At 45.4% G+C, this 14,401-nt stretch overlaps 1 protein-coding gene across 6 annotated transcripts in view; it reads left to right on the top strand.

Moving 5' to 3' along the window:
• Positions 1-14,401, top strand: part of ERBB4 (erb-b2 receptor tyrosine kinase 4) — a 504,768-nt gene that overhangs the window by 483,421 nt on the left and 6,946 nt on the right. For all 6 annotated transcript variants that reach the window (XM_048954014.1, XM_048954011.1, XM_048954009.1 and 3 more), the window contains one exon: positions 757-927. In XM_048954014.1, the coding sequence (XP_048809971.1) occupies positions 757-927 (171 nt within the window). The remainder of the gene's footprint in view (positions 1-756; positions 928-14,401) is intronic.

Genomic DNA, 14,401 nt, shown 5'->3' with positions numbered 1-14,401 from the left:
TGTGGTGTAGTAATTTTTGAGACGTGAGAGGCCACTCTTAATCCATTCAGTTAAGCTTAGCATCGTTTCTACAGGCTGTTAGGTGTTCAGGGCACGGGCTGCCTTTTCTGATGTTTCATGGCATCAAGCATGGCAAAGCGAAGCTGTGATTTGCCTCTCTAGCTTGTAGGTATTGTTTCAGTTAAAAAATATAATTAAAAAAAAAACACCACCACCAAAAACAACCACATCTTATCATTGTTGCTGCCGTTACCTGGTTTGATTTTTATTGCTTTCAGCTGTGTTGCATTCTGCAGAATTTTCATATGGATGAGAGGGAAATTTACCTGCCCAGGTTCCTAAAAATACAAATGAAAATAAAGCAAACATCAAAACACAGCAGTTACCACATTATTTTCCCCAACACGTGTGCCTAAATAGCAGAGATATTTCACAAAATACATCAGACCTTGACAGAATTTGGGTCAGAAACTGTGCTTGTATAGGAAAAAGAGAGAAGAAGGAATAAAAGCTCAATCACAAGAATGCCAGAAAGAAAGGTTTTGCTTGATTTATGCAGTTATTCCCTTTCTGTCATCATATTCTCACTACAAAAAGTCAAAACAAACGATGTGGATGTGATGTTTTAGACCAAGCAAAGAAGCATGTGCACTCCCTGCAGCCTGGCTGTCAGGGCAGCAGGAAGGCTGAGGTTCCCTGCTGTGAAATTAATCCATCTCCTCCCTGTTCCCCCCCTCTCCCTATCTACCTATTTAGGGAGACGATCGTATGAAGCTGCCCAGCCCAAATGACAGCAAGTTCTTCCAAAACCTTCTCGATGAGGAAGACCTGGAAGATATGATGGATGCTGAAGAGTATCTTGTTCCTCAAGCCTTCAACATCCCTCCTCCCATCTACACTTCCAGGACAAGAATTGATTCCAACAGGGTAAGAGCAAGCTCTGACAGAAATACTGGCTATTATAAAAGCACAGGTGGAGATATAAGTACTCTAATCAAACACAGGCAAGAGTTGCCTTGGGAATTACAAGCTCCCATTGTAAGGAGACTGACTATAAAAATGTTGTCACTGGGTTCCCTGTTCATTGTACCCCAGTGAATTCTAAATTGATAGCTCAGCCTTGAGTGAACAAAGGCTCGACTTGAGCTGCCTTTCCCGAAAGCACAGCTGAGGCTTGTGAAGTCAAGCCGTGTTGTTTCTCAGTTGTGTCCCAGCCCAGTCAGGAAGTATACAGCTCTCATTCTCCATCCCTGCAATCATTTCGTCAGGGTTGGCACTGATGTAACAGAGGGCAGCTGGAATATATAGATAATTCTGCTTTTGTGTCTTCAGCCAGATTTCAGACCCGGCCCCTTTCCCTGTTTATATGTGATGGTTTCAGGGCCCTCCTTCACAAGCATGTGTTGTGGCTGAACGCATCGCAGATTTTGGCACGTTGATCTTTGTCACGTTCCTGTTAGGCAAGGGAAATGCTGTTGGTTTGCAGGAGTAACTTGACACACAGGGAGGAATTCTCCTCACGTAACTGGAACTATCTTAAATACAGAAATACACTCTAAGCTCTTCACTTGCACATCCAGTTGGTGATAACTGCTGCCTGCTTTGGACATTTACAGTGGGATATGTCACTTTCTAGAAGTGTCTCTGTCTATCTACTGACTACCGACAGCTTCAGTGCGGTCTCAGACCTTTTCTAAATGCCGCAGTGCCATGTGAGCCCTGCTGGACCTGAGTACACATTTACTGAATTCCTCTCTGCTTCTGGGTTCCCTTTCTTGCAGCTCTGAGCTCGGCCAATTGCTGCATTTGGCTCTGTCCTCTTAACAGATTGGATACTGCCTGTTCTCACAAAACTATGAAATGGTGAAATGGAATTACTAATAAAGCACATTTGCGCAAGCACCAGGTATACTCACTTCTTAGGGACTTCACTCACGTGGTTGGATTTTTCTCTCTGTGCTGCTTATAGCCAAAAGTCCCATTTTGAAACACTGCAGTCTCTCAGAAATCGTGGCATTTATTCCTCATGGTTTAGAATCCTTCTGGATGTTTCTCCATAGCGTAGATAGTTCCAAATTCACACCCTGGTCTGAATTGATTTATAGTATGTGTGAAGGTAAACAAAGGATCTAAGACATTGAAACAGGTTCATGCTCTGACTCTACATGGATGTTCTTCCACCTCTCCTGGATAAAGCATTGCTTTTCTGCAGCGAGGCAGACCAAGAGCTGCCCTTAAGTTACATCCAGTCAATTCATAAGGAAATTACTACTGTTGTTAAAGGCAAGGAGACTAAGAGAGGTCTTTGGAAGGGACTTGTAGTTGTATTGCTAAGATGGGTTCACACAGTGCATCAGTAGATAGCTGAGAATGCAGGGATGGTGCATGTTTTAGCAGTAAGCAACTTCCCCTTTCCTGCAACAAGAGTTTTTAAGGCTGATGCCAATCTGAAATAAGTTAGTTTTAGTCCCAGTTGTCTCTGGAGAAGTTCCATTTCTTTTGAAGTTAGTTACCTTCCAGAGCTGCTCACTTGCTCGCTTCTGTAAATCGTTGTAGCTTTGTGTTACAGAGCAGAGTACTACCAGCACAAGGCAGCCAGTGTGTTCACTGGGATATTCATGCCAAGCAAATGCAGAAGTTCATTATAATTGCATGAAAATTCAAGCACCTTTCTCGCAGCCTTTGCCCAACTTCCAGCCTCACTATTGCAATGTGCTTGTACACACGATCCCCCTGAAGTCAGCAGAGCCTCCCAGAGAGACCCCATGCCTTCATTTTTGCCACACGGAGAGGCTCTATCACATTCTTGATGTGACATCTCGCCTTCACAGCTCACAATTTCCCATCTTGGTTTGAGACCGTGGTCTTTCCTACTGAAGTCAGTGGGAGCTTTGCTTTGCAATTCAATTTAATGACAGTAGCAGCTCCGTATCCTCCTTTCAGTAACTCTTACCGCTGGGACATCATATGACAATCTAACACTTAGAACTGGAATTACACTTTACCACAACTTTTCAGATTCTGAGAGGAGTTTTCTAATCTAATGTTACTGAGAGCAGCTAAGGGACAGAAAGCTCACACCCAGCTCTGCCTTTTTCTATCCTTGTAGTATTTTTCTTTATTGTAGGAGCTTCTTTATAGAGGAGTGATTGTTCAGGCAGGAAGAAGAGATGGGCAAATAAGTTGGTGTTGAAAGCCCAGCTGATGTATAACAGCACTTGCTGGAGTCACTGCAGAGTGACTGCTGTCCTGTAACAGCATTAACCTCGGTCATTTAGAGGCTTGTCCAGTGTCTCAGATAAGCTTAAGTTTTGGTTTTATTTGCTAACTGCTCTCCTAAATGCATTGCTAGTGCTGCTCTTCAGGCAGGCCACAGCATGAGGTTCCTGAAGGGGCTTGGGATTGCACCTAAAGTCCCATAGAACCTTTGCTCTCCAGTTCTTGGTATTCCAGTGAAGATTTGTGTTGATTTAAACCAAAAAAAGACTTCTGTAAGGCAGTAGCACACGCGCATACTGTCTGTAGTTCAGTACCAGGAGATGTCAGGTACAGGAATCACACAGTTGAGAGGTGCAGTCGGATCTCTCTAGCTGCAGTTGTCTGATTGTATCTTCCTTTGAGTTTCCTTTGGATAGTTTGTGATTTATGCTTGTTTGTTGTAATGGATGTTGATATTACACCAACTCATTATGGTACTGCTGCAGCCATAAATGCCAAATGAATTGATGCAGCATAGGTAGTTTGTGTTCACTGCATCTGGCAAATTAAGTTTTATGGGAAGATTGCCAGGCAATTTGGTGAAGTAAAACACACAAGAAACTAGATGGTCCTCATGTCATTTCAGAGACGAGAAGCTTGAAAAACCCTGCATTTCCCATCTGAGTTGTTCTGATCGTTGTTTTAGTGAAGGAGGAGTGAGTTATGTGATGGCAGGGTGTTGCAGTCCTCTGACAGCTGTAATAGAACTTGTGGCAGCGCAACAGGGAACAGAAGTTGGCAGTGAGGCTATGAGCCTCCTCACACTTGGGCTTCAAGGGCCTTTGAAAGGGCATTTGCTTTCTAGGAAAGGTTCTGAAGTTTGTCTAGGATGATCTCAGTCCTAAATCCTCACTTCCACGTGGGGGCTACTTGGGTACGAGCACAAAGCTTTACCCTTAGAAAGAAGGCTGGAAAGGAGGAAGCCTGGTGGTAGGCTTCCAGCTCCACAGGATGTGTCGCATCCTTACTCCTGCAGGGGTGAGATTTACTGAAGGTGAGAGGCTCAGGTACAGCTTCAGCACTTCTTCTGTCACATGCAGCCTGCTTCACAGCAGGATTTCCCTAGGTCCTGTCCTGCCAGGAACAGAAGCTTGCCCGCCCTCTAAGCCCATAGCAGTGTCCTCTGCTATGAAGTCCTTTCTGGGACTGACCGATGCAGTTTTGAAATAAAAACTAGCATCCTAAGCTAAATTGATTTCTTTGTGGCATCTGAAGTCCTCAGTTGCAGTTTTGGCTCTTCGTCTTTTTCTAGCTTTTATTTTCCGTGGTCTGGAGATATTCTAGAAATATGGAGTTTTAGAAGCTCTGTGCTTCTGAGAGATAAGCCGAATCCTCGGCAGTGTTTCCATGAGCACAGTACCCCAGCTAGTGCTCGAGTGTCCTACATTCACAGCCATTAGATGATTCATTCAGGTATTTGTAACAAGCACTGCCCTGTGTGCACAGAGATAATACTAATACAGAAAGCACTCTGTGTACCCCGTGGTGCTTTTTGCTCTAAATCCTTGGCTAATTCCTACTGAAAACTGGCTATGCTGTTTATTACTCACCAATGCGGTCTCTGTAATTTTATCCCATGCTCTGTGTATCACAGAATGCCTGCCAACCCAGCAATTAAATATCAAGCTAGCTTTTCAGGATAGGGTTTTAATTAATATGTCCAGGGAGACTGCTCTGCTTGGCTACAGCAGAGCCTGGTGTGCCAGATGCCAGCTGTTAGCTCCCCAGCAGTGCCTGCTGCGCCATCCCAGCCATCCTGGCACAGCGCTGGGGTTGTGGTGTCTGGCAGCTCAACATCTGTATGTGCCTCTATGTGAAAACCCATTCCAGAGAGAAGCCAGGTGAGAAGATCCTTTCGTGATTAATTTGTTTCTGTATTTGAAAAGCAGCCATTTTCAAATTACGCGATTGCAGAGGAGAAGGCATTTCACTTCAGCGTGGCATCTTCGCTTCCAAACCTTGCAGTGGACGTAGGGACTATTCACCAATGAGATGGCTACAAGTATTAAATGACCGTAATTTGGCACCTTAGGAACAGGGCTGCATTTCTTGGGTAGAGCTCTGGTGGTAGATCAGATCAGAGGGCTAAGAGCACCTTTTGTACAGACTGAAATCCAGCAGGCCTGGAGGGTGAGGGACTGGAAGCAGCTCAGAGCTGGAAGGGAGAGATCTGGGAGAGCAGGCAGGGCTTATATGGGGGTACTGTCCTTGTTGGTATAGCTGGCAGTTGATTGTAGCTGCCCTTTTCTGTGGCAAAGAAGGCAGGATGAAAAGTCATGATTTGCTGGTGATTCCCCTTGTATCCAGAGCTTTGTTAGCAATCAGCGTTTTCCCGGTGCTTGCATCTTTTTTTTTCTGTAAGAAAAAGCTGTTCATTGTCCCTTAGTCAAGCTCTCAAATGAGCTCTTTCTCCAGGCATGTCCTGGCCGTGTGGGGCCAGCAATAGAACTACTTCATCCCAAAGTAAATAGATAATTTGTGTGAAGAGATATCGAAGCTAGGTGGGGCATACAAGCACTTTGTCAAGCCTACTGGCATACAAGCAGACAAGGGCTCCTGTCTCCTAATTTCTGTGCAGAAATGCAGCTCGAGGTGCAGTTTGTCTGCTCAAAAGATTGTCTTGATCGTATCGTTGGGGTGGGAAATACATCACAGATTTTTTTCTAATCACTGGGCACTTAGCAGTGACTCATCAGCAGGGTTGGGATCCTCTTGCTGTCCACCACACACTGTTCTTGTGCTAGATTAAGGAGCTGCCAGTTGTTACAAATCTACCTACTGGGCTGGGTAGGATAGCACCATTTGTACATGTTTGTTGTCAAGGCGGAGCAGCCTTGGTGTCTGTCTCCTTTGAATTAGGTTTGTTGGCAGTGTTTGCCATCTCACTGCTTCTGCAGCATCTTCCCAAGAATGAGAACTACATCTTTCCTTAGACTTGGTGCTTCTCACTGCAGCGTCGGGTGGTTTTCTCATGGTTTTCTTTCCCTTTTGTTCAATTTCTTTAGTTCCTTATAATCAAAAGGTCATGAATGCCTTTCTGACAATTTTAGCAGTCTGTCTTCTGCCTTTCTGCAAGGATCTCTTTTCCTTATGCAGGTGTCACGATGAACTCTCCTGCACCTGAACCTATCATTTGTAAATACATTTGTTTCTGTATGAAAGGGTTTCAGAGCGTTTCAGAAGGTCAGGTTGTCTGCTTTAGCCCTCTTGCTTCTTGAAAAACCGCTTGGTCCTTTGGGAATATTCAAACTCCACGTGAATCCGTTCCATGTTTAGTCACCCATCCCAACTGTTACACCTGCTGTACCTTTTTTCTGCTGGGAAGTACTCTGGGAAGGATGCCCATTGCTAGTCTGTGATGGAAACAGAAAGAGCACGAGGCCATCTTTGTCCATGAAGAGCAGGACTAGGACTGGAGCGGCACCGATCAGCTTCTTTTTGTTGCTCAGGGTGATTGAAGGAGAAGGAATAAACCTGCAAAAATACGCAGTAAAATACGTTAGATGAAAAAATTTCAGTCTTAATAATTTACATGGAAAAGGAAAGCTTTTCACAAAGTGTGTATATTTAGAATATGAGTATTTAAATACCTTTTTTAAAGTGTACTGAGTCTGCCAGGGGGAAAAAGAGGAAAATTCATATGGAAGTCTCAAAGAGAATGGATGATGCCTGACTCTTCACAGAGAAATCTCTGAAAGTGTTTTATGGCAATTCGTCTCCTGCTTTGCAGCCAGACCAGCTGAAATCAGTGTCGGTTCTGAAGGACTCAGCCCTTTTCAGCCTGAATAGATTATCAGGACCAACTTCTTAAATCGCCTCACGGTTTTCCAGGTCAAGTGCCTTAAAATGGGAATTTGTAAAGGTGTTGGTTGTTTCCCGTCAAACCCGAACTCCTGGATACAGGGATGGAGTCAGACTGAAAGTGTTGAGTGGCATTTGGGGTCGAATGTACCCTTTCTGCCCACATAGTACAGATGGTAGCTGTCTGCTGCTTCGGACCATGATAAATGGCATGTAAATGTACTGAGCTCTGGTTAGAAACTGGTTTAAAAACAGGCAGCATCTGCTTAAGCCATGAATAGCTGCTGGCTGTGTTAGCAGCCGAGAGAGCTCGCAGCTGATCCATTTTCTTCCCCACAAAGAAAAAAGTCAATAGATATAAAGAGAATAAGTAATAAATATTTCTACAGTGCACTGATGAGGCATTCTTGGAAAAAAAAAAAAAGCAAGCTAAACAACTCTGCATAATTCAACAGTTGGAGAAATGGGCTAAAAGTCAGGAAGTAATTATGAGCTGGGAGAAGACATTCCTCGGTTTGAAACCGAAACTGTTTCAGAGGGGGCACTGGCTGGGAGCACTGGGAGCAGGGGCTGTGGGAGGGCACAGGGCATCCTAAACATACCTTCAGTGGGGACAGAATGCCAGCACAGATTACAGTGCCTTTTGTTAGCCGGAGCTCAGGGCCTGCCTTGCGTGTTAAATGCTGTGGTCTTGAAGGGGGGGGAGGAGAAATAATTGTGGAAGCTATAAAAAGGCTCTCCAGAAGATGCAGTGGGGAGAAGTGGGAGGAGGCACAGATGAAGTTTAGATTTAGAATGTTAAAAAATGATTATTTTATCCAAATCAGTTGGATGGTTATTTCTTTTAGAGTATTATTGCCACCAGAACCTCAGCCCTGCTCTAAATCAACTCAGCGTTTCATCAAGAAGCCTATTCTTCACTATAAGAGACCAAGAGTGCACAATTATGGGTTTCTTTCCCCTTTGCATAATAAAACTGGGAGATTATCATCAAGTTTCTATTCAGATTTTAGGGAGGCTTTTTTATTTTATTTTTAAAACCCATCTTTGTCTGTAAGAGCTCCCTGTTCGGGCCAGCATGCTGTAATGATAACTGCTGTAAAGGCTTCAGTGGAGATGTGCTCTATTTCATTCTCAATGAGGGCTGATGGCATTTTGAGAGGCTCAGAATATCCTTTGATTACAGTAGAAAACAGACTGGGGAAGATGGTGATGCAGAGCACGGCATGGGAGGGGGCTGCTCGGAGCGCTGCTCATCAACTTTCTTTTGTGCTTCTCTTTTTTTTGGGGGGTTTTTTTTTTTTGGTCTGCAGTGCTGCAATCACCAATCGTAGTCCTGTTGTGGGTTGAAGTCCCATGCCCCATCCATTGCCTGTTTGGGGACTCGGAGGTTTGCACAGAAGGGAGCTGCTGCGCTCTCGCACACCGTGGGGAATCGGCCCCATGTTAGGAGGTGCTGTGTGCTGCAAAACGCCCCTGGGCATACACAAAAAAGGAGCGACAGAGAGCTAGTCATGGGTGACCACAGGATGGATGTGGCAGTAAAAGAGATTGAGGGAAAAAGATAGACACGTGCAAGCTGCCTCTCCTCCTGCTTCCCTGGCTGCTTGACGCTGGCAGTGCGTTCATACAGAATAACAAGGGACAGGAATTTTTGCATCTTTACTCTTGTGTCACGCTTATATCAAACCACGGATTGAGCCAGCTGTTTGCCAGTCTTCCTGAAGGTTGCACAGACAAAGGCTTCCCAGGTTTGAAGGACAGGAGGTTTCCAGGGAGGGTTTTCGTGGCAGCACACAGCCTTTATTCCCTGCCCGGTTGTGGGAGGAGGGGCCGTGGCAGAGCTCCTCTCCTTTGCTTTTGTGTCAGTCAGAAACCTGTGTTTTGTGGCACACCGTGCATCTCACAGCGGGCTGTTTTCATCAGTCGTCTTCCAGTGTTTGACTCCCTTACTTGGTGAGGTTTTAGACAGAAGAAGGATGGTTATATGTCTGATATTTTCCAGCTATAGCACAGGAAACAGTCTGTGCAATATTTAGGTATCTCATTTCCTGTACCATTCTACCAAGAATGTTAGGTATGTCTCGTTTAAGATCTATGGCATTGATTGCTTGTAGCCTGTTCCATATCACTCCTGGAAGGCTGTACTGAAATTCGGGCATCCTGCTGTGCATGAACTGCTCTGCAAGAGATTCTAAGTCTGAAAACAGACAGATATGGTCTGTGAGTCATCTGCAGCGATGAGTTAAGGCAGCATGAACTGTACTGGGGTCACCAGTGAAATGTCTGTACTTAGAATGAACAAGTTCAGGGATGTCTTAAACCTACCGTAGGACTGAGACATGCTCGGGCACACTGTATGGTACAGGCAGCTTCAGTGAGGACATGTTCCAGCTGTACTTGAAGGCAGTAACAGACTTACCCACATTTAGGAAGGAGGAACTTCTGTAGGTGAGGGAACTTTTGTGCAAAACTATGCTTTCCTATTTCAGAAGAAGTAAATTACAAAACCGGTCTGGTTTCATGGCTTACCGTCCAGGTCGTGGCATGTGTGACAGAGCTGATAGCTGTCCATTCCAGTAGCAGTCAATAGGCCTAATTTTACACGTGCTCTGAAGACACCGAGGTTTAGGGGTGAAGTTCCAGCACTCTCTGATGCTGCAGGGACCACCAGGATGCCATCCATGCTACCTGTGGGCCAGCAAAGACTTCTGGTGGGGTGAGCTGCCACTGTCCTGCAGGTAACAGCATTCCCCTTGTGCTCAGTGCTGCTCTGACACTGGGAAACAAAGCTTTCTTCTGAAAGGTTCCTTGAGCTGAGGAAGCTGTGTGCGTGCTGGTGGAGCAACCAACGCATGTGACTCTTGAAGGAGCAATGTGAGTGTTGTGCTGCATTTGTCAAAACAAACTGCACATTTCTTTTTCTGTACAGCTCAGCTCTTAATGGGAGTCAGGACCAGAAATCGTCAGTGCTCTGCGAAACCTTCTAGCCATTGCCTTACAAACAGCATTTCATTTCTTTGTAGCATTACAGAGGGCAGCAGGACTGCTCCCAGGCAGAGGTGACTCCTCCAGCCGTGCTCTTTCCCAGCTGAACTTCCATTCAGATCAATGGCAAATGCCAGCCTGCTCTCCTGAAATTAACTGGGGTTTACTCGGGGCTGGTGGGACAGCTTGTGGGGTGTGCTCTGTCTGCAACCCCCCTGGAGCAGCCCTGGCATGTTACTCACATCCACCTGCAAACAGCAGCCTTCTGAGCTAACTGCTGCATTCTTGGTGCTCGCAGCAAGATCTGTTCTGCCCGCTGTGCTAGGAGGCTGCAGCTTGGTGGCCTGAGCCTGAGAATTTGGTTTTAAGTCAGGTGAATATGGTTTGACTTGGTTTCAAATCAGGTAAGGAGCAAAGAGAGTTATTTGTAAGCGCACGCAAACCAGGGCAGAAGTGGCACAGAGCAGTGTTGCAGACAGGCCTGAGGTGTGGAGTACAAAGTGTTCCTGGGCTGTAGGTGTGGGCAGTGAAAAGGTTGGTGCTCTGCTCCTGCTCTCTGGCATGGTGCTTTCTATATATGAAGCAGCTGGCAGGGAGAGAGCTGGGTGCGGGGTGCCTCTGGTTTGATTCAGATGTGTATACGTGCTTTACTACAGCCTTGCGTTTAGTAAAGAACAGTTTTGCAATCACGTGAGCTTAGCAGACTGCTTAAGAACAATAACCAACAGTAACTATGTGTATTGTAGGCAAAACTCAGTGGGTACAGGGCAAGCAAGCTGCGCAGCTGTGTGGGTGCTGCTGGCAGGCTGTGCTCCCTTTAGGACCATGTGGGCAGCAGGACCCAGCACCGCTTACATTTCATTGCAGTTTAATAGGCAGCCAGAAAATACTACGTCCTGCTGTAAAGGAGGAGGTATTTGCTTTTGGGAGGCTTTAGAAGAGAGGAACTGGAAAATGAAATTAACGAACAGAAAGCAATAACACAAGCCAGTATTCACCGAAGCGTCATTTACCTCTCCTTTATCAGGGCTCATTTTACACATGCATTAGGTGTTACGAGAGCTGGTGTGTCACTGGTGGTTAATACCAGAGGGCCTATAAAAGCCTTTAGGCCACATCTGCTTGTTTTTTTTTATCTTTTCTCCCTGATGTCACGTTTGTGCCGGAAATTCAGTCTTGTAGTGTAAAGAATGAAATCTCAGGCATTTTGGTGACAAGCCTCCTCTTGGAGGCTGCCTAGGGTTAAAGAGTAGATGGCTGCTGTGCACACTGGAGCTAGCAGGGAAAAGAACATCAGCTGTTTTCAACATAGTGTTTTTAAATGTAATTTGAACAGAGCCAAAAAAAAAAATAGAGGAATGGAGTAAACTGGATCGTGCATACAAATGAAGCTATTTAAGTTTTTCTTGCTGAGATCCAGATGTGTTTTCTGCTCACAGCACGATTCATGTACTGACCAATGACACTGAGCTGAGGCTTTCAGTGCTTCTCTTGGAAGCCCACAAAACGATGACATCACGTTGCAATTAGCAGGCAATTTAAAGGCATTTAAACAATTATATCACATTTTCAGCCCCGCTAATTGGCACCACAGCTGTTTTCTTTGCCTCCTTTTTTGGAACAGCAGCCACAGGGCATTAACTCATGGGGAAAAACAGTAAAGGATTAAAAAAGAGTGCAGACACCTGTGGTTCTGAGAAGAGCCAAGCTGTAAGGGTCTGTGCTAAGAGTGTTGCAAGACAGCTATGTTTAGTACAGAGCTAAGGGGAGGGAGGCATGATGAAATACCATTACTGTGATCTCAGTTGGCAGGTCACTAACTGGGGAGGGTCTTGTCAGCAAAAATAGCAATAAATGCATTAATGCTAGTCCGTTCCCTTCTGATGTCTTTGGACAGGACTATTCTTAGACGGCACGTTAGTTTGTTGTTACACTTGCATAGTACGTATTTAAATGTCAGGGTCGCAGCCAAGAAAATATAAAGATAGGACAGTGGGTTCAGTCTTCTGTATGAGGGTGGAGCACAGCATGTCCATAGATAGATGTCATGGCCATCCTAGAACACTATTGTTTTTCCAGTTGTAATCATCTGAATGTTTACTGGCAGAGGTGCATAGTATTTCCTATTGAAGTCACACATGTTGACAGAATACTTGGTTTGCCAAGTTTGTCAGAGTCCTCGCCACTCTCTGTGGACCATGTCTTACCAATTCATAGAATCCTAGAATGGCCTGGGTTGAAAAGGACCACGGTGCTCATCTGGTTCCAACCCCCTGCTGTGTGCAGGTCGCCAACCAGGCTGCCCAGAGCCACATCCAGCCTGGCCTTGAATGCCTGCAGGGATGGGGCATCCACAGCCTCCTCGGGCAACCTGTGCCAGTGCCTCACCACCCTCTGTGTGGAAAGCTTCTTCCTAATATCTAACCTAAGCCCCCCTGTCTTAGTTTAAAACCATTTCTTCTTGTTCTGTCACTACTTACCTGTCTTCATTCTTTTCCTTCCCCATCTTTTTGGAGATGGACAAAGAGCTTCCCTGAATTGAAAGAAATGGGAGGTTGGAGGGTGAAGAGATATCAGTCCATTCTCTGCAGTGGAATATCTTGTACCCATCAATAGGATGCAGTAGGAGTCTCTGACAAGCTGAGAGGACGGTTTTTATCCATTTATGCAATACATTCCGAGTTGTAGCCTGACCTTGCCACTAATGTCAGTAAATCTGCCACACAAAGGGAAGTGAGAGGGATCGGAGATGATATGGCACAATTGCTCCTTGTTCCAAGGACTGTTCCAGTCGTCCCAAAGGGGCCTCTTGCAGAACACTGCCAAGTTACAACCCTGCTGCACAGTCTGCTCAGATGTGTGTTGCTCATCTCTGCTCTTGTCTCTTTAAAATGATTAGTTCCTGGTCAGGTGTTTCCTGTTCTCTCTTACCATCATCTGTCTCACTGTGGTAGTGCCAGCCATGCAACCACTCCCTGATGCCAGTTCTTTTATTCCTTGGTTATTGCTTGTGAACCTTGGCTGTTGTCCTGGCTGAGTACGTTTGTCTCAAATACACCGTGGCACCATGGGAATGTAAGTACCCTGTTTCTTAGAGGGATTGGCCAACTGTCAGCGTCCCCTACAACGCATACAGGGGAGCACTGAAGCTCCTAGCCTGACTGAGCCTAGATCTCTGCCACTGGGGCTGCCCAGGCACAGCACTGCCTGAGAGCACATTGGCTTTCTGGTTGGCATCATCCAGGTGTTTTCTTGCCATGTTCAGCTCCTCTCCCTCCCTCCTCAGATTCCTGTCTCCCTGCACATCTCATTGTCTCTCTCTGGCCACTAATTTGGTCTTTTGCAAGCCACCATTCCCTGGTTCCTGACCATCACCTGGTCTTCCAGCATCACTTCTCTTGAGATCTTCACGGTTCTTCATCAATTTCTTCCCTTTTGAGTTTGGACTTGATGATCTTGAGGTTGGACTTGATGATCTTGAAGGTCTTTTCCAGCCAAAGCAATTCTGTGATTCTATGATGATTCCCCGGGCACTGGCAGGGGCTCACTAAGGCCACAGGCAAGTTCCTCCTCTGCATTCCTTTCCAGCTGCTTGTTTTCCTGGGGAAAAAATGTGCAAGGAGGGACTCCTGGCTCAGGCTCTGCAGACAGCTGGTGCAGAGGGGCATTGAGCTAACAGAGGTTTTCCTGCCTTTTGTATTTTGCAGCCTGGAGCCTTTTGTTAGAAGGTTATCACTTGGCTAAATACAGATGAATTTGCACAAAAGTGCCAAAAAGTGGTGTCCCTAACTAGGGCTTGTCTACCACGTTTGCACCTCAGACAAAAGGTGCTAGATTTGAATTACAAAATGGCCACGGGAATATTTCCACCAGCAAATTGAGCCCATTTGCAAACACCAAAAAGGGTTTTCCACATTCATTGTGAAGGTTTTCCCTGATGCAGATACTGAGCTTAAACCAAAAGCCTCTCTTTAGAAAGGCTGGTCTTAGTGATGTACTGGCAAAAGGTTTATAAGGCAAAAGCTGACTGTGGTACATCCCATCCTTGTGGTGTGACGATGTGCATCTTCTCTAATTGTACTTTCAGTATAGTTCTTGGTACAGGTTTGTTTCTACAAGAGATTTTCATGAATAAGGCATCTTCTAAAGTGAAGCGTTCTCAGTGTGGTCAGACTTCTTACCCAAGGATGAGGGATTTTTTCCTCACTTGTCTCAAGTTCATCCTTTTTTTTTTAATATCCTGGCTTTTTCTCTCCCTGAACTGGGAGGTAAGGGAAACACAAAGAAGTTTCTGAAACAAAATGGGAAGCAATGTAATTTTGAAGAACAGATCTGGAAATCTAAAATGTAGCAT

The sequence above is a fragment of the Lagopus muta genome, chromosome 8 (assembly GCF_023343835.1).
Source record: "Lagopus muta isolate bLagMut1 chromosome 8, bLagMut1 primary, whole genome shotgun sequence".
Lineage (NCBI taxonomy): Eukaryota > Metazoa > Chordata > Aves > Galliformes > Phasianidae > Lagopus > Lagopus muta.
The sequence above is the reverse complement of the archived record's forward strand: the minus strand, read 5'-3'. Positions and strand labels throughout refer to the sequence as shown.